This window comes from Macrosteles quadrilineatus, unplaced genomic scaffold (genome assembly GCF_028750875.1).
Source record: "Macrosteles quadrilineatus isolate MER2022 unplaced genomic scaffold, UCM_ALF_1.0 Scaffold_9__3_contigs__length_116548681, whole genome shotgun sequence".
NCBI lineage: Eukaryota > Metazoa > Arthropoda > Insecta > Hemiptera > Cicadellidae > Macrosteles > Macrosteles quadrilineatus.
The window spans coordinates 6,140,950-6,165,110 of NW_026542602.1; the positions used below are offsets into that span (position 1 = coordinate 6,140,950).

Here is a 24,161-nt window from a genome sequence, read left to right on the forward strand (position 1 = left end):
AGTCAATAACAGGATAAACCAAGATTATGTAGTTTTGTATGAAATTGTGAAAACCTTTTGGCCCGCCGCACATTGGAGCGAGGTGAGGTGCAAGCGAGGCGCGGCTGTTCTGTAATACACTTGTTTAAATGGAGCACCGCACATTGAGCAGAGGCTGCGCGCAGCCTCCGCGCAGCACAGCTGCAGCCTCTGTCAGGCCACCGCGGCGTTGTAGTTGGAATACAGTTTTCCTGCACCTCGCTCGCGCCTGCGTTGGGTTTCTAGTGTTTTGTAAGTGAAATATATATAAATGGAGCATTTATTCAGATGGTTATAAGTTATTGAGCTTTGCATTCCTTTCCACTAATGCCACTTTTAATCAAGTTATGGATATCATCAAACTGTTGTTTGTTCACTCAAAAATATTTTCTAAAAGACCACTCTGGCAGTTCAGTAGTTAAAACATAATCTCCATGGCTTAATTTTTTTTCGTGTTTTCAAAAACATTTTTTACAGTTTTTCGGATAGCTAATAGAGTCAAACTAAATTATTAAACTCTCAATCAGAATGAGCAAAGGTCCTAAGAATCTTCATCTACTCGCAATAGTAGGATCAAAGCTAGGAAACCTCTGTCCCGCCTCGCTTCAATGTGCGGTGACACGAAAAAGTCCTCGCTCCCGCCTGCACCTACCCTGCAACTCGCCTGCTCCTCGCCTCGCTCCAATGTGCGGCGGGCCTTTGAGTTTATATTTTTATAATAAGCCACACCATAGTACGGTAGTCGCAGCTAGTCTGGGGGCGCGGACCCTTGAGTGTGTACTAACCGTGCTGAGAACAACGGCTCGCTCACCCCCACAGTCTCGCTGAACAACCCCAGAGAGCCGTGTGGGCCATATGTTTTTGGAAATGAGCAATAAACACTCCCCTCTACACCCCCCGCCCTAGCGCGGTCGCGCGCCCAGACTATAGCTGCGACTACTGTAATTCAGGTCAAATTGACTTAGGTCCTTTGGAAATTTTAGCTAAAACATTAGATGTAGCATAACTAAACACTCTATGTATTATTTAAAGCATAAATGCAATTATATGGCTTCTTACCACTCCGGATAAGCTGTTGTAGTTGGTGCGATATGACCGCTTGGCCCAGCTTCCGTCAGCAACAACTGTGATGAATGGAACACCTTCCTTGTCCACGTCTCCGCGCTGCCTAGCCAGAGCTGCCTCTTCAGCCCCTGCTAACTTCATCTCTACCATCGCTGTCTCCTCCCAACCCCGTGACACTGTCGAGTGATAATGTTCGTATGTCTTTACACTCATACAACGTATCTCCATACCAGACATCAGCTGTTGCAAACTGGTGAATCCTCCTCCAATATTCATCACCGACGCCACGGCAGCTGTGTTTACATCCATATAGTCTTCTTTTTCTGGTTCACTCCATAATGTGTACTTAAAGCCGCACATATTGCAGACGAAAACAAACCCCGACTTTAACCCCCTAATTACTTCTTGCGAATACACCATGTTGCGTAGAGTACAACCATACTGTTCCCCGTGACATCCCATTTGAACAATATTTTTAAAAAAATAATCAATGTCTACAATACGCCTCCCAGACAAAGGTTCGACAGAATTTTCACCAGGAGAGCTATCACTTTCAATGACAAGATCATTGGGAACTGGGGTATCTACTTGACCTTGACCATTATTTTCAATGGCAAGCATACTATCAGAAGCTGAAGGAGGTGTGGAATTTTCACTTAAATTAGTAACATTGTACAATTGATTGTCTTGATCACTGCCTCTACTTTTAGATAATTTACCGATTCCGGTTTTAGCTAAATCGAAGCTTTTTAGCACTCGCCACTCCTCAAACCGTTGTCCGTTTCGACATTTCAGTCTACGAGTTTTGTTCCGTTTATTCCCCATGACTAACACACTAAACACTGTTAACACAATAGGCAACTAAAATCATACCTTTAGTTCTGTTAGTTGAAAAAAAATTAAAGGACAATTAAAAACAAGTTTTAAAACCCATATAACATTTTAACTATACAATTATTCACTTCACTTGTGCTAAAACCAAAACAGATGCACGATGAAAAATATTTGCACAGTTTACGTTTGTCACTACTGACACAGATGCGTATTACATTGCAAACCCTCCGCTGCTTTATTTTGGTTTTTTGAATCGTTCTATACTGAGAGATTGAGACAGAAACACCTGTAACACGTGCAGTTCAAGGTCAGGATCAAACGATTAGGCCCGCTGTCTCGCGGAAAAAGCTGGAACTAGCTGCGTACTTCCAGTTGCCGTGAGACGGGTAGCAACCAACGTAACAATGTGTCATTAAAACGCTCACTACCATCTTACCTTTACTCCTAAAGCTTTGAAAATTTAGCAGAGTGCTAACAACTAAATTCTTAAGTACACTATGAAAAAAAAACTTTGAAAAGAGAAAAGGTTTTTAAAATATTTAATTATTGTTTTATTATTTATTTTTCGGTCATCAAACGATTACAAAACAACAAACTACATTTCTAATCTCATGGTGTACAAGATATTTAAATTACGATCATTTTGGTACCTGAAACAATATTTTAGGATGGTAAATAACTCTTCAGCGACCGTTACAAATTAACATTGCTCTTAAGGCGGCCGAATTCAAGATGGCCGCCAGCCTCCAAGGACTCTTAACAAAGGAATGGGATGTCTACAACTCTCCTTAGTCAAAGGCATACCCAAGACATTACAAATTGTTTTTATCTGTGCACACCTCCAAGTAACAAGTTTAACGAGGTCTGGCCATTACATACCTCATAGAAGGCGAGGGCCCCAGCATTGCCAGTGTAAGGCCCCGCCATGCCTGGGCCCTGGGTGGGGGCCCCGAGCCCCGTATCTGCAGAGTCTGCCAAGGTGAATGTTTGACCATACAGAGGCATTCCCAGCACCAGCTTCTCTTTGGGAGTCCCTGCGTCCAGCCAGTAATGCACGGAGAAGTTCTGAAAACACATTAATGATTGGCTCAACTTAACCTCCAAATCGTAGTCTTGAAATGTATGCCATTGTCAAACACCTTCAAACTTACATTTCACTCAAAATTAATAAAGAATCTTACTCTTATATCCACACTCAATAACAACATGTCCTTACCACTGCTACAAGAGGTGGTAAAGTCTAAAGGCATACATTACAATGCAAATACCATTAAAATCAAGGTTGACTTAATTTTTTAAAAATTTTCATAAATTAATCTTAAATAAATTAGTCAAGCAAATGGATCTATTCTGTTATCCATTTCAATGATGTTGGAAGACTCCTCCAAAACGTCATACAAAATAATTGGAATTTGGTTTCTAAGCTTCTAATACATATTTTTATTACATATTGCTATATTATTCTCCATCTCAGCTATAAATTAAAATTTCAAGAATTTGAAGGAGTGAATTTAAAATGGATTTTTGGCGAGTAGTCACCCTACTTAAAAAGTTTTCCATTTTGCAAACAGTTACAGAACATTTCACTTAACATCTCTTCACAGATTCATGACAACTCACAGTGTTAAAGGTGGGGAAGACGTCTCCGTCGTGGTAGTACAGAGGAGCAACGTGGCCTGTGCGGTTGTCCCAGTAGCCGTGGTAGTCATACGCCATTAGTCCTACCCAGTCTAGGTGCTCGGCCAAGGTAGGTACATCATAGGCTGCCACAACAACATGTTAGCATACAATCTCAACTCTTGCTTTGTTTCAAATTTCAACTCAACACATTCCGTGTAACTGTCAAACAACAAACTTTTACTTTAGCATGCGTGAGTGTTTTTACTTAAATATACCGGTCATCACACCTCTTTTTGTCTTCTGACCTATTCAGATTACAAGACCTAAAAATTCAACATCAAATTGAAATAGTATGTCGGATTTGATAATGGGTCACATGATCCAGTAATTCTCTGACTACTTTTATGTAGGATTGAAGGTACACAACCTGAGCATTGATGGCAAACATGTAGTTCACTTACCTCTGTCCACCACCACCTTGCTAGGAGAGACAGCTGCTGATATGAGCAGACCTCGTGGCTTCAGTTCTCTACTCAGCTCTTTGACAAGTGCTGCGAAACCTTCCTTGTCTGACGGTGGCCCAGCGTTGCAGTTCACCTGGTCAAAAAGTGACTTGTCAGGGCATCATGAAACAATTATGACTTCAAGCCAGTTTGCAATATCTGGTATCTTGTTTTCTCATTGTACAAGAAATATAGGGAAATGGTTTTACCATAGGATGTTTGAATTTACTTATTTCCCAACAAAATTAAACTACCAACTCAAAAAGTAAACACAGCGAACGCTCATTAATCCAGAACTGAGGTCCCATAAGTCGACCTGATTGATGAAAGTGCAGAGGAAATGGAATCATCTTAACATGGCAAAATGTAGATTGTCGATTGTTTGAAACTAGAGGTTGTCTTGGATTATTGTGCTAATTAAATGGATCCTAGCAAAAGAAACAGCTGATCCTAGTTGGTCATAAAAAAAAGCTACACAGACCATCTTACATTCTAGAACCACCCTGCTGATATTTATCTTAAATTTACACATAGTACATCACTGTCTTGATCTACCAACCAGGTCCTAGTTGATGAGGTTTGGATTCATGAGGTTTCACTGACAAGTAATACATACCTGCCAGCAAGTAGGGTATTCCCAATCCAGGTCCACACCGTCAAAGTCATGTTTTTGCAGAAACTGTGACAGATGCTTCACAAAGCGAGCTCTGGCGCCAGGATCGTTGACTAGTCGGCTGTACTTGTCTCCTTTGGAGTCGTTCCAACCCCCCACCCCCAGCAGCACCTTCACCCCCTGCTTCTTCAACTGTGTCACCTGGCGGTAGAAGTCTGGCGAGAAAACAGTTCAGTATTAGTTGCTAATAGGAACAATTTTTTGATGTCTTTTTTATGGGTTTTTGTCAGAATAGCAGATTTACTTTGAATGAAGAATACTCAACTCCAAAAAAGAAACACAAAATATTACACTATACAAGAAAATAGAGTGCACGTTCAGGTGGCCATCTATCTACAAAGATCATTAAAACATAACCTTGGCCCTTGTGTGTAACACGTTCATTATGGCTTATTCTCATAATTAAGAAAAATATTTTGTAGAAGACCCTTCAGAGGGACAAAACGTCAAGTTTGTTACTTTTTGTGTTATACATTATAGGTACATTATAGGTGTTGTACATTATAGGTTAGAAAGGTTTTTAGAAAAAGGAATAGAGTTCATCCACCTTAACTGAAAATATTAGAGTCCACAGAATGTACAGAAGACCAAGACTGCTTCAGAGAGGTCAACGTAATCTCTAAAGAAGTCTTATATTAGGACAAAAAATCAGTATTCATATTTGTGTATCTAATACAGCCACTGGACTCTAATTTTCTCAGGCAAGCTAGCTAAACTCTACTCCTTTTTCAAAGAATGATTCTCTAAGAATGGTAAGTTGTGCGTTTGATTGTTTGTTTCCTTTTTTTCTAATGCATCCCTGGGTAAATTATCCTCCAAAACAATAACCACTTGAGGAAACTAAATTGTATAAAGTACAACTAGCAACCCAAGTGTGGTTTAGCGGTTACCGTTGTCAACGTCGGTCCACTGGTCGTGAGGCTGCACGGTGAGTGACTTCTCGTCCAGAGTAGCAAAGGCGTACACAATGTGAGTGCAGAGGTCTGTGTCAATGTTGGTAGGGAAGTACTTGCCCAGACCTTGTCTGTGCCACGCCCAGTTGGTGAAGTAGCACACCACTTTGCTTGCGGCTGTTAAAGTAATTAGGTTAGATCATTGATGTTCAACAGTGAAAGTAGATTTCCCATCCTATTCTGAAAACTGTTTTGCGTTTTATATTGGAGCTTTTATTTTATAAGAAATTTCAAAAGTTTTGCTTTTCTTTTTGTGTAATTTTTAAATCATTAGAGGATTAGCAATATATTTAAAACAAACACAAACAAAAACATCTTACAAAATACGTTATTGAACTTGCAGGCTCTCTTCTCTGCCCATGTTAGCTTATTTTTTAAACCATTGTAGATTATATTTTTGTCAACACTTGTTTACTATTATTCAAGACATAATGAGCATGTTTTGGGTTAATTTATTTATTCGAAACAAATTTTACATATTTGTACTTTTAAATTGAACACAAATTATTTTATATTTTTCATCTACCCTGTTATAACGATTTCATTCAATTTTTATGTAAATATATTTGGTCAGCGTAGTGCCTTATACAAACAAATTTGACTGTAACTAATTAATCTTGACCATCTCACAAACCAAATGATTAATTCAATTCACTTCCACCATACAACACAACTTACCCTCAGAAGGAATGGTGTCAACATCTATTGGTCTGTCAATCTCAGAAGGCATTGGTGGAGTCGGTTGGTCAAACGCACAGTTAGCTCTCTGAGGCACATCACAGGCCTGCTCTTCCTGTAACAGTTACAAACATTATTTCTAACATCAATCAAGAAAGTCTGTGATTCTATATATAGATACTCCACACATCACAGAGCATTGATTCTGTGGCCTCCTTCGATTAGAGAGGTAGATTTGGCAACAAAACATAAGTTTTTGAAAGATTTTTAAATAACTTTTTTTAGATTACCAAGATTTTACTCATGTCATTTGACGATAATAATTTTAAATCTAATATGATTGATAGCATACAATAAGGAATGAACAACTCACCGCATTGAAGTGAAGCCTCGAGGGACAGACTCGTTCCACAGGTCTTCCCTCAATACAAGCGTAGTATCTGGTGCAGTCAGAGGTGTGCGGTTCTGCTGCTATGCAGCCTCTATCTCTCATCTCTGGACCTAAGCATTGATTATGTTTACAAACGGATGGTTTCTGAGCTGAAATCATCATTGTTGAGGGACAGGGAAAGTTTAATTTGTGTTAACTGAACTGTGATGTTATCTGACACTAACAACGTACCTGGAGAGTCTAAGCTACAGTCGGGGCCGGGACCAGGGTATTTCCTCAGAACTCTGTTGATGGTTTTCAGCAGAGGATACTTCTCACAGCCACATGTGTTCCTGCAATGAATCACACTTGTAGCCAATGACTTGTATGAAAATAAATCTCTACAACAGAACTCCTTTGCATAGCAATTCAAAAAATAAAACAAAGCTTCTAGGTTTTAAATAATAAAATATTATTCTATGGTCTAGTAATTCTGTTTAAAGTTGTCATAGCATAGGTTTGAGTTTATTTAGGAGACAACTATTGAAAAGTGATTCTCATAATAAAATAATGCAAACATTAGTACTCAAGCTGAGCTAAATGGAAACTAAATATGTTAAAGTAAAGGTAAAGAGAAAGTTTATTTGGATTAGGAAAATCAATATTTTAAGACATACAAAATCATATATTTTGCTAGATAGGAAATCAAGGATTTTTAGATACTTCAGCTGTACATAAATGAGGTATTTTCGTATACAGAGAAATTAAAATAGTGTTTACCTGAAATCGTCGAGGTCCAGCGCCCAGATCATAGCTCCGCCCAGGTTGTTGTGTAGCACATACTCTGACTTGTGACGGATCATAGCTTGGTCATCGAAGGACACCCATTGGTCACCCAGCCGAGCGTAAGGTCCAATGGCTCCGTCAGGGTCCTTCACAACCTCCCACGACCTCTTCAGGATCCGCTCACAAATCTGTATGTAATTTTGAAAGATTAAAAAAAGGGTTTTAAAGACCACTGTACCTTTTTAACATCTTAAAGCTGGTAACCTCAATTTGCATTTACCTGATAAGAGTGTTCTTTTTATCCAATTCCTATCAGTGTGTATGTCTTCACACAAACAAACCTTGTTAGTAAGTCAAAAACAAGAAAACGCCTGTTTTTATCAAATTCTTGTAAGTCTGTTGGATAATTTCAAAAACAAATGCATTCCAAATTTTCAAAAAAAAACCTGAAAACAACATAACACCCCTTTTTATCAAATATTATTTTTGTATTTGGAAAAAAATCAATTAAACACAAGCAAACCTCGTAGTAGGCCAGGAATCCGCGAGCTCTGGTCTCCTCTCCCGCCTCGCCACCACCGTAGGTCGGTGCGTTGAGGCCGTTGTCATTCTTGTCCGCAAGACTGAAACTTTGTCCGTACATCGGCATCCCCAGCACCAGCTTGCTTCTGTCGGCTCCCTGCGATGTCCAGTAGTGAATAGTGAAGTTCTGAAACATCACAAACACCAAATGATGCATTTACAACTTAAGTCTTTGTGAACAGACAATGTTCGTGTAAAATTCAAGTGTATATAAAAAAACAAAATAGCAATCAAATTGTTAAAATATTAAAAACTTAATCATAGATATTATTGCAGAGAGATTATTTTTGGGTATTTTACATTTCCAAAAAATGTCTACATTTCGGAATCTGGAATCTGATTCTATACCCCATTGAAAAAGTATAAAAATAGATTATTTTTTATTTTCATCTCATGCAACAACATTATATGGTTTGCACTTTGCCCCGTATGTAGGTTTGCTGCAACTTACAGTGTTGAAGGTGACGTCATCATCGTCAGGATGAGGGTACATCGGAGCCACATGTCCTGTCCGTTTGTCCCACTGTCCGTGGTAGTCGTAAGCCATCACGGCGATCCAGTCCAGCTTCTCAGACATCACAGGAACATCATAACCTGGCATTGGAAACAAGTAAATGAACATTTATTTATATTATTGATGATCATTGATTATAAACATTAAGAGTAGACTTTCCTCCTGAAGGACTCAGGATTCTGAAATAAAATTATACGTTTTAGCCAGACTATTACATACCTGATTGCATAGCTAGTCCTGCATTTTACTTGCTTACTCAACTGTTCATTTATACAAAAAAACTGTATATTTAGAAATGGAGAAGCCAAACTTTTTATTTTAATAAGGATCCCAAAATATTTACCAGCGTCAATGACAGCTTTAGCAGGAGAGACGGCCGCAGACAACAACAGTCCGTGAGGCTCAAACGCCTCCTTCAACTCTGTCACCCAAGCAGCAAACGCCTCCTTGTCAGATTCTGGGCCCATATTGCAGTTGACCTGTCAAACAATGGTTGATTTATTTACTTTTCTCTATGTATTTTTTCAATGTTATGAGAGGAACTTCCCCTCAAACCGCCTAAATATTGTGAACAAAGTATAACACTACTTTGTCTTCATGGTCAAACCGCATCGCAGAAATAAGCTTACATTTTATAACCAATATAATCTACGTTCTCATAGTCTACACCAGTAATAGCACCAAACACCTGTACCGATTAACTTCTCAAAATATGGCTGTCTGTAGTAAGGCTGAAACGTCAGATTATAAGTTTATGTCTGTGGCGCGATCGGACCCTGAAGACCAAGTTTGTAGTCTTCATTATTCACTCTAGGTATCCAGTTACTTTTTCCTTACCTGCCAACACTTGGGGTATTCCCAGTCAAGGTCGAGTCCGTCAAAGTTGTGCTCCTGGATAAACTTGAGCACGTGTTCGATGAAGCGGCGACGACTCTCAGGAGAGTTGACAAGTTTGCTGTATTTTCCTCCTGCTGAGTCGTTCCATCCACCAATAGCGATCGACACTTTCACTCCCTTCTTCTTCAAAGCGGTCACTTTCTCGTAAAACTCTGTAACAAACAACGGTTAGCCTGAAGTTTTAGTTATTGGTGTTTAAGGCTTGTTAATAAATACGACTAATTTTGAGGGCAAATGTTATCTATGTGAGGGAATAAAACTTTCTGCATAAATAACTGTAGTATGATCACTGATCACTTACTGTTGTCAAAGTCGGCCCAAGTGTCGTGGGGTTTGATTATCAGCTGGTCCGTATCCAACACAGCAAAGCCGTAGACCACATGTGTACAGAGGTCTGCGTCAATATCACTAGGCAAGTACTTTCCAGGTCCCTGTCTGAAACCAACAGACTTACTGAGTAAAGTAATAACTACTACTACTACAACATTTTATTCCATTAAAGCATGTGCATAATGAGCATGTGACAAGCATGTGTTACCAGTGTATAATTTTTTTCTGACGTTATTAGAGCCTCTAGATTAGTAATAGATAATGAAAATGGGGTAAATGCCTGCTTAGTAATCCTCTAAAATGCATTAAGTAACTAGTTTGTAGTTTCAGCACATATTCAATTAAATCTTCAGGCTGTACAAAAGCATTCTATTGCCGTCGTCTTCAGCTGAAAACCTTTACAAAAAAGTGAATCAGTGAACACAGAAAGCGAGACATAAACACGACTCGTAACCATTTAAAAATGAGGTTTCATGCTCAGAATCGCCAGGCATGGTATTATCACTTAGCTATGAAACCATTGGTGATTGGTGAATTCCAACCCGAGACACAAGGACAGAAGTCCAGCACTCCAACCACTACAGCCGTGACACCAATTCATAAATTTATCCTCAGAGTAGCAATCTAAGAGTCCTATTACAACTATCCACATACCTGTACCAAGCCCAGTTGGTGAAGTAGCAGACGACTTTGAACGTGTTGTCCAGCATCAACGGTGGTTTTTCCGTCGGCTTGGGCTTTGGTTTGGGCTTAGGCTTGGGTTTAGGCTTCTTGGAAGGTTTAGGCCTCTTAGTGGTCGTGGTCACTTCCTCGACAGGTGGTAGTTCTCCCGCCTCTATGATCTCCGCATTCTCGTCTACCGCCTCGGTCGTGGTAGGGGTGGGGGTGGTTGGTGGAGGCCTGGTGGGTATATGGGCTGGCTTGGAGGGTATTGGAGGAGTAGAGCCCTTTGGAGGCTTACTGGGCTTAGGCTTAGGCTTGGGTTTTGGGGCTTTGGTGGGCTTTGGTTTCGGCGTAGGCTTCTGCCAATTTACACCGTCTGAAAATATTTACCTGTATTTACAAAACGAATAATATTGGAGACCCTGTTATAGGCCTAGTAATAGCAACAATTAAATTAACAGCACATTAGTTGTAATTTGAGAATCATCAGTAGTAGAATCATAGTAGTAATATCTGCCTGCGAGATGATAATTCAAGCTAAACATTTTGACTCTAGAATAAATGTACTTTTAACTTGCATTATATTTTTCCTTACTGTAGAATCGAGTTTTTCTGACGACCGTCTCAAAATGGTGGTCACCAGAAGACCAGGATTCTTGCACAACATTTTTTTATATTTTGGTATATGTTCAATTGCGGTTAATTGCTGTGTTATTTATCCACTCATGAATAATTGTCACTCTACTGTAGTTCACAAAAGTTAGGCATTGCCTATGAGAATGGAATGAATTGCATGTATAATATTGGGGTAGCTACAGTCAAAAGCAGGACTCTACCAAACATGTTATGTGACTGCTGAATAACTTCAACTGCAAAGCTATAATACCTGGAGGACTGGCAAGGGTATCAGCAATTGTCTTCAGCAGAGGGTATTTTCCTCCTCCACAAGTGTTTTTGAAGTCGTCGAGGTCGAGGGCCCAGATCATTCCTCCACCGAGGTTCATCTCCCTGATGTATTCGGACTGAAATATAAATACACCGTAAAAGTCTAAATACTTAGAGGAGTTAGTTTAGTCTTTTTCAAAAACTTCATTTAAAAAATGTGCTTAGTCCTGGAAAGTTCAGGGAACTAAAAACATATTATTGATCAATTACCATTCGATTGCTTACATAATTTGTTTAAAACATTAGAACAATCTGGACTCTCTAGTAGACCTTTGGTTTCCCCCTGCTCTCTAGATAGTATTTATATCAACCACTATTCACCTACCTTGTACTTGATCATAGCCTTGTCATCGTAGCTGACCCATTGGTTCTCTTTGTAGGCGTAAGGTCCCATTCTCCCTTCCTCGTCCTGCACGACGGTCCAGCCTTGGTTCTGCACTCGGTCACAAATCTACAAACAACCGACAAAATTAAAACAGGAATAAAAAATCATACAAATAATACATGTAACCAAAATTTGCATACAACAAAAAGAATAGCTCATTGCACTCTTTAACTTGTCCACACTCCTTTCTACTTCCTCTCACTTGTTTGGTTTTCCTGCAGTCCAAATGTTTAATTTTATCTCAAAGTAAACAAGTCACATGTCAGTAACAGGAGATTGAATACAAATACATGTTGGGCGTAATTACTATGTGTAAATACTCAAAGTATAAGCTGGGTTGTTGTAGTTCTAATCAATAAATCAATGATTTCTAGAACTTAAAAAATGTTTTTTAGTAAAATTTATACGTCATAGCAATATTTCAAAACAGACAAAAATAGCCAATAAGAAATCTAACCTATATGCCCAACAAGTCTACCAGTTAAATCCAAACCAAAATATTAATATTTGTTTGCAAATAACTTTAACAATTAATGTTTTGAAGAGTGAAGATAGATTTTTAACAACTCTTGAATTTGGATATAATATGCAAGGTAGTTCTACCCAGTTTTAACCATAATTTTGTCGAATGTCTGTCTGCATTCTTATATTTTGTTAGTGTATGTAACATCTAAGTAACAGACAACTCCCACTTGGACTGTGAATGATGTTTTTGGATTGAGAAACTTGATCACACAAGATGAGGTAACAACCTATAAACCTAAGTCATTGCTGTATTTTATATTTCATTGCGCAAGTTACACACCTCGTAAGAAGCCAAGAAGCCGCCGGCGCGAGTGTACTCCCCAGCAGTGCCGGGGCCTGACGCTGGTGCATTGAGACCGTTCTTGCTCGGGTCCGACAATGTGAACGACTGTCCGTAGAGTGGCATCCCCATCACCAACTTGCGTGGGTGAACTCCCTCATCGATCCAGTAGTTGATGGTGTAGTTCTGCGGAAGATCACTTTATAAGAGATTGAGTAATGTTCAATAATGATTTGTGAAATATAAGCCATATTCTTTCAAGCTTCTAATCTTACCTAGTATACTTGGAATACATAGCAAACTGGCTTTGGCGTTATATAAAATAAAAATATATACCTAAGGTATAGGAAATAACTATAATTTAAAACATTGTTCAAGACAGTTTTTTTTTTTTTTTTTTTGTCTGATGAGATGTATTTCTTTTATTGTTGAAACTAAAATAAATTGTTAAGTTTTGTTTGACACATAATTTTGTTTAAGCAGCTCGTAGTCTTACAATAATTGTCTGCAACTTTAACATCCATCAACAACCAAAACCTTTTTAGTCATCTGCATTCTACTCTTAATCAAAACATCTTTTTTTAAGAGGTTGGCAGGCTCTTTTAACCTTTCATTTGCCCGTCCACATAGACTATTTGCCCGTGCGTGGAACGTATCTAGCAAAGCAAGGGGTGAGCCAGTATAGTAAGAAGGTAAACTGTGCTGATGTTTGCGGCAATGACCAGTATCCGAACCCACAACATCGCTGCCTTGAGCCCAAAGTCTGTGACGCTACCAACTGAGCAACCGACTCACCCCTCGCTACTATCTCCATAACTTCTAACATTTAAAAAATAAATTCATTAAAAAATAATTTTTAAAGTGAACTTGCTGAATAAACTGTACTGTACAGTGTATATGCCCTTTAATGAAAGGATTACGTAAGACATTCTCAATTTATTGAACAAAATTGAAAGGTGATATGATATCGAAAACTATCAAGTGCATTAGCAAAGAACGTTAGTGCAAAAAGGGTGTTTTGTCATGAGACTACTGTTAAGCACAGCAACCCATTAAGCAATTGCAATGTAAAATTTAACCTGAAACATTATACCAGAACTCACAGAGTTGAAGTAGTAGAAGTCGTCATCTGGATGTTCGTACATGGGCGCTAGATGTCCAGTCTTCTTGTCCCACTGTCCATGGTAGTCGTAAGTCATCACGGCAATCCAGTCCAAACACTCTCCCATGGTCTTCACGTCGTAACCTGCGCAGCACGTTATGTCATACTATACTTAATTATTTACTCTTAGGAAACACCAGGCTGCACTTGTAGATTAGGTAACTTCTAATATACAAAAAGAAAGATTAAGAAAAAGGATGTAACAATCTGTGTTGAAAACTAGTTTTACAACAAGAGCATGAAATTGACAACAAACAAACATAATTTGAATAAAATTCATTTTGAAGCAGACTAAATATTTGCAAAATTAAATTATTGAGGCCTATTAAAGAGCAAAACGCGGTAGAATAGAGTTAGGAATGAAGGAATCAGAAGTGGAGTAGTTGATTAATGGACGGGTAGAAAAATCACTTAGTATTGAAATCAATACCACCATTAATAGTTTTCAACGGATGCTTACCAGCGTCTATGACGGTCTTGCTAGGACTGACTGCGGCTGACAGAAGCAATCCGTGAGGTCTGAAGGCATTCTTCAGCTCTCTCACCCAGCGGCTGAAGTTCTCCTTGTCAGAGTCTGGTCCCTGGTTACAGTTCACCTGAAAATCACATGGTCTTTAGCATATTCTTACTTGATTACTCGCCCGTAACAGTAAGAGCTTTGCTGGACGGGCCACATCATTAAAAGTTCCTCTCTTTTAGCAACAAGCACATTATATCATATATGGAAAAGTGATCTACTGGGGAGAAGACCACGAGGGAGACCGAAGAAATGATGGACAGGTGAAGTAAAGAAAGATGTGGCCAGGATGGAAGTCAATGAGGAGACAGGACGACGTGGAGGCATTGTGTTGGTGAGGCCAAGTACCACTTGGGGTACAAATGGCCATGGGAGTAAGAGTAAGTAAGTAAGGGTAAGAGTTTAATTTGCTAGCTTGCTACGATGTTTCAAAGCACCTATTCTATGCTCACTCTCATTATTCCAAATCAAACATCAAAATTCTAAATAATTCATACTAATATATATTACCTGCCAACACTTGGGATATTCCCAGTCCAAGTCGAGACCGTCAAAGCCGTACTTCTGCAGCAAGGGAATGACATGTTCAATGAAGCGTTTCCTGGCTGCAGGGTTATTGACCAGACGAGAGTATTTGTCTCCCTGAGAATCGTTCCATCCTCCGAGAGCGAGAGACACTTTGATGCCCTTCTTCTTGAATGCCACCACTCGCTCGTAAAAGTCTACAGACAATAACGTGGAAGTCTTTAAAATAATACATATTGAAAATACTGGATGCAATTTGGTGGCCAGGCCAAAAGTATCTAGAGGTTTTAGTGGCCATGGAGGTCAAGCATGTGCACAACTTTAGTTAAATTGAAGATAACACCAACTAAATAAATTATTATTATTAATGCAAAACATGTTAAATTGTTTTGCTTTATTATGGAGAGACTTACGGTTGTCAAAGTCGGCCCAAGAGTCATGAGCCTTGACAATGAGGTTCTCGTAGTCCAGCACGGCAAAGCCGTACGTGATGTGAGTGCAAAGGTCGGGGTCAATGTCCTCAGGCAGGTACTTGCCAGCACCCTGGCGGTACCATGCCCAGTTGGTGAAGTAACACACCACCTTGTAGTAGCCTACAACATACAGTTGATGTGAGTGATGGAGAAACGAAAAAAATCCAGAAGACACAATGAAACGACAATGAAGCAGTGAAATACTGATCAGCTGACATTACTCACCAGACAGCGGGTGCTCGTAAGGTTCTCCCTCGGTGGTGGTGGTGGGGGGAGGTTTGGTAGGAGGCATCCATTGCCCCTCTTGTCCCGGAGTCCACGTCCACTCAGTCGTGGAAGGTGCCGGGGTCGTCTCCTCATCGATGTCAGTCTTGTGTTGGCATCCTGCGTTACGCGGCCAGTCACATATCTTTGTTTTCTGCAGCAACGTAATTATGAGTGAGCATTAATATGATTTGCAGCATTTTTTGTACAATACATTAGGTAGATGTAGATAAAGTATTTTTTATTGTTTGTAGCAAAAAGAAATTTTAAATAGACAAGGAAAATTTCTATAAAAAATTTTAAGAGTAAACAACACTCTTGATCAACATTTCAGGTTTCACATTACTGTAAATTTAAATAAAGGGCATTGTCCATCTAGGCCCGCAGGTGATGAAAACAGTCTGATCCGACACTACTCAACAAGAAACGCTTTAAAGTAAATTTTAATTGTCATAGTTAAAAGTGTAATTTACTGAATTGTCACTTCATAATTTAAGGTAACCAAACTAAACTGATAAAACTAATTCAAGTAATGGATACAAAGTCACAATAAAAACTGTCACGATTCACCACTGCATGATACAGTTGTCTGTCGTCTGCCGTGTACCTGGTTCCAGTGGAGCCCCGGAGAGCAGGTCATTGTCTCGTAGGTGTCCCAGTGACATTGAAGGTACTTGCTGCAGCTGGTCGGATGAGGTCTGAACTGACCTTTGGTACACGGCTCCTTCTTCTCCACCACTATCGGACAGAGTCAGTGTCTTAATTAACACTACCAGACATTCGGTTTAGTTTTAGAATAAAAATGGAATTGGATTGATCCACAGAGTGTGCTAAATTAAATTGCTTATTTCTGACCAACGCATCATCATTTTTTTTTTTACAATTCAAACTGAAAGGACAAATTGTTAGTTATAGCACCCTTTATTTTGAATGAACTTGAACAACAAAGTGACGAGAACTGTAGAAATAAAATTCCTCTCTTCTACTCAAAGCTGAATTCAAATAAGCCATTAAATGCCTGCTTTGCTCATATAATGGGAAAAATTTACATCTTAAAGTCACCATTAAGTGATTTTCATCCATCAAACTTTCAAACAAAATTGATTTCCTTTTCTAAAAATGAATTTGTAATATAAATAAAGTTAGTCAACTGCTTATTGACTAAGATACTTACAGTCTTGTCTGTACTTGTCCTTGTTGCCAGTGTCGAGGCAGTCCACAGTCGCTGCCCAGTCACACATTCCTAGTACGGAGTTGTACAGCAGACCCGGCGCACACCTACACATGCACAGATCGACAGTCAAAAGGTTACTCACAAAAAAGGTGGCACATAGCGCCAATTGCTACAAAGGTTCCAAAGAACTCAAATATAAAACGTTTTTACATGTACTACCCCAAAAGAGGGCCGTGGGGTCTTAGTGAATGAAACAGATCATGATCAGAAAGTTTTTTGTACGTTTTCTAACCTGCGCTGGATGAGTTGACCATTGACGCAGATGTAAAACTTATCACAGCTCCCTGGCTTCTCATACAACTGTCCGTTGATACAGTCGGTCGGACCCTGGACAAGAAATAAAAGTTACAACTTATCAACAATACTCACTACAAGATGTCATAGTAAATAGGAATTGATTTTATAATATGATTAAACAATTTTTATACTGTTATCACTGTCATCACTGACGACAAACTCTGAAACAAAACTGCATTGTTGAAGAGAACATCTTGAAAATGCTGTGGAAAGTAAAATTGTAAACTCCGTGTAGTTTGATAGTTTTACTCAGTGGCTGGGTATACCTGGGTCTGGGAGGAGGTGGTTGACTCCACAGTGGGCGGGTGATGGGTCCACCAGTTGGGTGGCCGGGTGGTTGACGGATGGGTCCACCACTCCTCTGGTCGCTCTGTGCTAGTGGGTGAGGTCGGTTTGGACGGAGCATTCTGTGAGCCTGTAACATAGTTAATGTGATACTTCTTATAATGGTAAAGCCTTTGGTTTGGACCACTAATAGGTGTAATCTGCAAATGCTAATCTACAGATAGCATACAGCAAAACTGTCTTCTTCAGGCTTAAACTATTTATATGTTTATGATTCAAGATTCAACAGTTTTGTTGTTGAATGGCAATTACGTTGGATATGAAATTGTCAAATAGTGTTAAGTTAATGCAGTCATATTCTGAACACTATCTCTGCCTGGAATCAATTTTCGCTAGGTTCATGTATAGTAAAAAGATAGAAAATGTCCTGCTTCATTGTGTTTCTGAATCTCCTATATTTCAATCAATGTTATCGATCAATGTTTTTTTTCATTCTTTAAAAGGTGACGATTTAATCAAAGATGATTAAATCCTATGACTCTCTACACTGGATAGCTCAGTCAGTGCTCAACTATCACATGCTCGCACGGTAATCAGGTCACGAGTTCAATTCTGAAAGAAGTCGGTAGATTTTTAATCGTTTGAAACTGGACCCAGATATCCTTGATTATCGAACTTAGAAGATCTGGGCTAAAGAAAAAAACTAGTTTGTAAAAGTGCTACATATCCTCTCACTCTGTTCTACACTCATTCTTTACTTATATTCAGGTAAAGATGTCTAAGTGGTGTTGCTACCTGATGTACACATAGCCTGATCGGGCCAGTCGCATATCTGCAGTTTATTGTTCCAGTGCAGAGAGCCGGCACAGTGTTGTAGTCTGTATTCTCCCAGAATGCAACGGTAGTAGGCGTTACAGTTCTCCGTAGAGGCGAGATAGTCTCCGGTCGTACAGGTGGCGGGGAGTGTCTGAGGTGGCTGTACTATTGGTTGCTATAAACATTTCATCTTTGTTACAAGAAGAACCATTCTCTGGGATTAACAATAAAAAGTAAAATATTTGCAAAACACTACCTATTGATAAATAATTGTTTTTTGCATTAAACTTATAAACTCTCTTCAATTAGGTATTGGATTTGAATGGGTCAATAGACCAAAACTAGTTATCCATTAAAATCTCAAAAAGACTCGAAGACAAGAGGTACAATAACCTATTCCAATGTATCAGTCTTCAAGGCATAGTAAAGCAAGTACAAATTCAGCATAGTTTCCAGACAATCCTTTTCATACACATAAATTAAGTTTCAACATTAAAAAAGGCAGATACAAATGAAATGTTCACCAATCTACCAGTTAGTTCTCCTAAACTAAAATATTCTAAACACAAACACCCGACATAAACTCACTGTGCCTGGGGGTTCCGGATTTTCCTCAATGGTTTCTTCTGGTGGAACAACTTCATCAATGGTTTCTTCATCGATCTCTTCCTCTGTGGTTGGTCTGTCTGTCCACCACTGGGCAGGTGTGGTCGACACAGTTGTGGTGGGAGGTCTACGAGTTGTGGTAGGTCTTGTGGTAGGTCTAGTGGTAGGTCTTGTGGTAGGTTTAGTGGTGGGTCTTGTGGTAGGTTTAGTGGTGGGTTTAGTGGGAGGGGGCCACCACGGCGGTGTAGGTTTTGTGGAAGTTGAGGTAGGGACCCACCACGGTGAAGTTGTCGAAGAAGCTGGAAAGTTTAAGTTATAGTTATAACACAAAGGTATTTTCAGCATTTTGTTATCAGATTATATAATATAATCAATTTGACCGCTCATCATAGCAGAGGTAGCATCTTGGCCCGAAAACCAGATAATGATGTTCAAAACCCCCTCCTTCAACTTATCCCTGCAATGATTAAGAGCTCTATTTGATTTACATTATACTCACATTCAATTGTCTCTAAATTACCCCCCTGGATTTCATAAATTTAATTTTAAAGTTTTAGTAAAAACAAAAAATAAAAATGCACTAACTTCTTATTTTAGGAAAAAGCATTTGCTTTAGGATCACATTAAGGAAGAAGAGAAATATATTCAAGTAACCAACCTACAACTTACTTTTCTATTTATAAAGCTAAAATTTAAAATTTTAAAACAGCATTACTTTGAAAAAATATAAGGATGACCAAATATTTTTTTCTAAAAAATAGCTTAGTAGTTGGATCACTGTTAGTTTGGATTCATTTTTTTACTGGAAAAAACTTGTTGTCTTTTTTGGTCCATTAAACATTGAACAAAACTCAACTATAACTAACCAACTATGACTAATCAATGATTCATTCTCCATTTAAATATTTTTTACAGTAAAAATGTGAATTACATGTTGAAGATTCAGTTTCTGGCTCTTCTGTCAATTCGTCGACCGTTTCTTCTTCTTCTTCTGTGGTGCTGGAAGCCACGGTTGTGGTTGTAGAAGCCACGGTTGTTGTGGTAGAAGCGGTTGTGGGGTGTTCATGAACGTGCTCTGTGGTTGGGTGTTCGTGAACGTGTTCTGTTGTAGGTCTTGTCGGATGATGTTCATGAACATGTTCAGTTGTGCTTGGTAGTCCAGCAACTCCTGAAGAAAGTATATAATGTAAGAAATAAGTTGTCACTTTAGTAGATGTGTGACCAAAGTCACACTTATATCTCACAAATTTGGCCATTTTGTACATATTTTATTTTCACCTGCGAGTAGTAATATTGTTTGGATTTTGGATCCTAAGCATAGTACGATTCTTGATGTCAGATTCGTAGCATGTGCTGAATTACCAATATGTATTTTAATTGAGTCTTCTATCCTATTTTTCTTGTGAATAACACAAGGTTTTATCTTTGTGCCATATCAGTTTCGAAGTAACAATAAACATAGTAATTTGAGGAGCTGATCATGGCCCTTACTCACAGATTGAAACACGTACTCTAGTAGAAAAATCAAATTGAAGACTTAAATACAATAGGTTTGATTCTACATCCGGAATTCAAGTGTCACTGAGCTAATTAATGATGGCATATAACCAAGAGTTAATGTAAGATATCAATACCATGGTTTTTCGAATGTTCCCTTACAAAACACGTAAAAACTGCTAACGGTGTAAGTACACACTCAATAACAGTTGTGAAATGGGTTACCCGTGTCTGGGGTGACAGTCAGATCCACAGTGGGAGGGGTTGAAGGCTGCGGTCGACCACAACCTCCACTAGGCGACTCCACCTTGCGGCCCAGGGCCAGGTTGACGGCTCGTAGCAGCGGGAACGTCCCTCCGCAGCACTGGTTGTTGAAGTCGTCCAAGTCCAACGTCCAAGCCATCACGCCTCCGTATCCACCAGACTTGACATAGTCTACCTGTGTAGGTTAAGAGTGTATTCATCAGTTCAGAGGTTAGTTGTTTGTTCAGAGATTTTTGTTGGTTTGGAGGGTACAGTATTTGTTAGTTCAGAGTATTTGTTAATTCTATGGGTATTTGAAAAATCAGAAAATAACTGTTCCTACAGAGAACAGTTATTTTTCACACCTCTTTAGTCAGCCAGTAAATCCAAAGGGGAAACGGTAGCAATAACGCTTGAAACAGTTCATTATCTTAGATATGTTTTAAATAACTTCTTGATGAGCATTATACACAATGGTGTGTCGTCCAACACTAGTCAATACATATTCCACTTACACACTCTACAAGTGGACCTGATGATTGTGAATGGTCAAAATCAATATGCAATGCATGTAACCTTTTAAACGTGTACTGTTCATCGGTTATATGTCTTAACCTACAATTATCCTTAAGATATTAATTTTAAAACGTGATATTGCGATGTTCTTAATTTTTTCTCTCTGAAAATTGAATTAGTAAGTTTTTTGCTCAAATCTAGACTCATTTTATATGCTGGGAATAATTTGTGAGAAGAAATTATTTTTTTACGAATTTAGTTAATTTAATAATCAGCAAACAATATGAAACACTACATCAAGCACTGAATATTGTAGAATTGCTCAGTCATTCCTAGACCCAGTCCTTGGGTTATAATCCAAGTAGTCCTTTAGCTATGAGTAAACTCTGAAATCAGGCATTACTGTCTTGATCCATTAAGAATTTAAATTAAACTCGACATTTGAAACATACAAACTTTAACTGTCAAATAACCAGACCCTATTTCATGTATGTATATTTATAAATAAACTTATTTATTTTACCTTTTTCTTAAGCGATGTGGGATTGTCGTAACTGACCCATTGGTCACCAAATGTTGCATAAGGACCTGCGATTCCTGTGTGTTCCTTCCAATTACGTTTGTTCACTGTGAACATAATTTGAAAAACTGTTAAAAGGGTATTTTGAAACGTTTCAAATCTTAGTTGTTTTGTTTCTCAAATTTTGTTTCTCATGACATGACATGTATGAATCAACTCTGGTTTTAAGTATCTAAATAACACATACACAACATACTGCATATTCTCATGTTATCATTCCTCAATTTTGCAGAGTAGTTGTGTTGACATTTTAGTAAAAAAACTGTGGTTTGCCTCCTTTGCAGAAACACTCATGCAAGCACCCATTAGTTAAAGAGCAAAGGTACTATTGCTGACTTTTACGGTGAGACAGTAGCTCAGTCGGTAGCACGACGAACAACATAACTATGGCAGCAATGTCGTGGATTCCAATCATGGTACTTGCCAAAATATTTTATCAGTACAGTCCGACTCTAGTCGGACTCCTGCTTTGTTGGATACATTCCACAAACAGGATTTTGAATCATGTGGACAGGCAAATGCAAAGATAAAAAAGGCTTGCAACCTCTTTTTTCCAAAGAAAACTACCAAGGCAATCATCAACTTCATTGCTAGTTGGTCCAGCCAGTTTTTAGTTTAGCCAAGGGGCCAAGAATACAATTTTTTTGTCTCCTGTTTTCCATCACGATCACTGATGATCAGTATAAAGCTACGTTTCTGTAACGTTTTGGGATTTGGAATCTGATCACATAATCAAGTGAGAAAGTACACCAAAAAATCTTGAAAAATTATCAAGCTGGAATTTAATCATAGGTACTTCACCTGACGACAAAATTACGTTCCCGAGTCATTGTAAAAATTTAGCTTTTACCTGATGTGAAAAGGTCCGGTACAATCTCTAAATCAACATAAGTTGCACTTAACACGAAACTTAACTTGTAACAAGTGCTAATTAGATCATCAGTCACCTCTGTTGCATATCTCGTAGTACGCCAACATGCCGGGTTGTTGTGTAAACTCCCCTGCGTCCCCCGGCCAGATAGTCTTGGCTCCCTCTCCGTTGTCCTTGGGGTCGTCCAAGGTGAATGACTGTCCGTACAGAGGCACTCCCACCACCAGCTTGGACTTGTCCGCACCACGCTCAACCATGTTCTTCAGCGCCGAATCCTACAAGTCACCAACATTTAGCGTTACAGAAATATAGCCTTCACCTCAAAAATATATTTAAATGCAAAGTTACTTAGTCGATAAGGAAAGTGGAACATCCTATAAGTATACATAGAACTTATAGAGGATATTGTCGCTATGTTAGTGGGTACCCCATTTTGAGGTAACTACAGCATCAAAAAACATTACACATTTATTGTTTTTTTTATAAATGAGAGGTTATTATACCTCGATTCTGTCGAGTGATTCCTTAACCTGCTCTAAGAGTGGACAACAATTGTTTCAGTGAATATTTTGCATTCTTCAGAGCCTTGTCAAAAATAACAAGCTTCTCCACATATTGAGGTCCTCGAAACATTTAACACACCCACACAAATCAATCAATCAATAAAATCTTTATTTCAATATTATTTACAAACATTAAGGTGTAACATAATATAAATATTACATATTTGACAAATTCTGTAGCCATAGGTATGCTTGTTAACATGTCTGGACTGCCTTTTCAGTGGTTTTCCAAAGTCACCATATTTTATTCCACCAAGTAAGGTCTGTAGATAGTCCTAAATATCCTCATAACCTGTCCTAGAGCCATTATAGCCTAAAAATCCTTAAATAATAGATACTGAAGGCAGTTACCGTGTTGTAATGAGGGTACTTTTCGCCTTGTTGGCCGTAAAGAGGGCTGACATGGCCTGTCTCGCCTTCCCACGCGCCGTGGTAGTCGAAGCTCATCACACTCATGAAGTCCACCGCCTCACTGAGTGCCTTGAAGTCGTACGCTCGGTCTATGATCTCCTTGTAGCCGGAGATTGCCACAGCCAATGTCAGAGGGGGACTCTCCTTGTCAAAGGCTTCTCTAAGTTCCTAGAATAAAAATAATAATTGTCAGTTTAGTAAAAAATGTACAATTTTTGTCTGGTACATGTTCTCTACTGAACTGTAACCCCATTTTTGCACTGTATTAGCTTACCTCTTGGTTTGCATTTCCACAAATAGGACTGAGGCTCACGGGACATGCAAATGGTAAAGGTCACCGCCAACTTTTTAATAAAAAATATTAAAGACCACATCTTGGTTTCAAACCAACCTGTACAAGTTTGACAAAGTTTGCTTTGTCGCTCTCCGGCCCCTTTTTGCAGTCCGAGTGCCAACAGACGGGATAGTTCCAGTCAAGGTGAAGACCCTGGAAGCTGTTACGACGCAGGAAGGCTACGACGCTGGACACTAGAGCGCGCCGAGCACTGCCGTTGCTGACTACCCGAGAGTACTTGTCTCCCGTAGAGTCAGTCCAGCCTCCGAGTGCAAGCAGCACTTTGGTGGAGGGAGAGGAGAGAGCCGTCAGTCGCGTGTAGAACTCTGAAAAATCACCGAGCAGT

The 24,161-nt window shown here is 39.1% G+C and overlaps 1 protein-coding gene across 1 annotated transcript in view; it reads right to left on the reverse strand.

Moving 5' to 3' along the window:
• The window catches only part of LOC129001980 (probable chitinase 10), a 50,415-nt gene that overhangs the window by 7,445 nt on the left and 18,809 nt on the right, over positions 1 to 24,161 (reverse strand). Inside the window, exons 14-48 of the mRNA XM_054429449.1 lie at positions 23,873 to 24,141; positions 23,422 to 23,649; positions 22,584 to 22,782; positions 21,580 to 21,683; positions 20,523 to 20,736; positions 19,732 to 19,968; positions 18,783 to 19,099; positions 18,174 to 18,369; positions 17,360 to 17,508; positions 17,029 to 17,123; positions 16,737 to 16,840; positions 16,170 to 16,300; positions 15,524 to 15,716; positions 15,239 to 15,418; positions 14,811 to 15,022; positions 14,244 to 14,379; positions 13,725 to 13,867; positions 12,622 to 12,807; positions 11,757 to 11,882; positions 11,373 to 11,508; positions 10,478 to 10,862; positions 9,795 to 9,928; positions 9,434 to 9,645; positions 8,940 to 9,075; positions 8,534 to 8,676; positions 8,024 to 8,209; positions 7,495 to 7,688; positions 6,967 to 7,067; positions 6,718 to 6,845; positions 6,345 to 6,459; positions 5,604 to 5,783; positions 4,657 to 4,868; positions 3,999 to 4,134; positions 3,538 to 3,680; positions 2,797 to 2,982 (exon numbers count right to left, since the gene is read on the reverse strand). Of these exons, the coding sequence (XP_054285424.1) occupies positions 2,797 to 2,982; positions 3,538 to 3,680; positions 3,999 to 4,134; positions 4,657 to 4,868; positions 5,604 to 5,783; positions 6,345 to 6,459; positions 6,718 to 6,845; positions 6,967 to 7,067; positions 7,495 to 7,688; positions 8,024 to 8,209; positions 8,534 to 8,676; positions 8,940 to 9,075; positions 9,434 to 9,645; positions 9,795 to 9,928; positions 10,478 to 10,862; positions 11,373 to 11,508; positions 11,757 to 11,882; positions 12,622 to 12,807; positions 13,725 to 13,867; positions 14,244 to 14,379; positions 14,811 to 15,022; positions 15,239 to 15,418; positions 15,524 to 15,716; positions 16,170 to 16,300; positions 16,737 to 16,840; positions 17,029 to 17,123; positions 17,360 to 17,508; positions 18,174 to 18,369; positions 18,783 to 19,099; positions 19,732 to 19,968; positions 20,523 to 20,736; positions 21,580 to 21,683; positions 22,584 to 22,782; positions 23,422 to 23,649; positions 23,873 to 24,141 (6,146 nt within the window). The remainder of the gene's footprint in view (positions 1 to 2,796; positions 2,983 to 3,537; positions 3,681 to 3,998; positions 4,135 to 4,656; positions 4,869 to 5,603; positions 5,784 to 6,344; positions 6,460 to 6,717; positions 6,846 to 6,966; positions 7,068 to 7,494; positions 7,689 to 8,023; positions 8,210 to 8,533; positions 8,677 to 8,939; positions 9,076 to 9,433; positions 9,646 to 9,794; positions 9,929 to 10,477; positions 10,863 to 11,372; positions 11,509 to 11,756; positions 11,883 to 12,621; positions 12,808 to 13,724; positions 13,868 to 14,243; positions 14,380 to 14,810; positions 15,023 to 15,238; positions 15,419 to 15,523; positions 15,717 to 16,169; positions 16,301 to 16,736; positions 16,841 to 17,028; positions 17,124 to 17,359; positions 17,509 to 18,173; positions 18,370 to 18,782; positions 19,100 to 19,731; positions 19,969 to 20,522; positions 20,737 to 21,579; positions 21,684 to 22,583; positions 22,783 to 23,421; positions 23,650 to 23,872; positions 24,142 to 24,161) is intronic.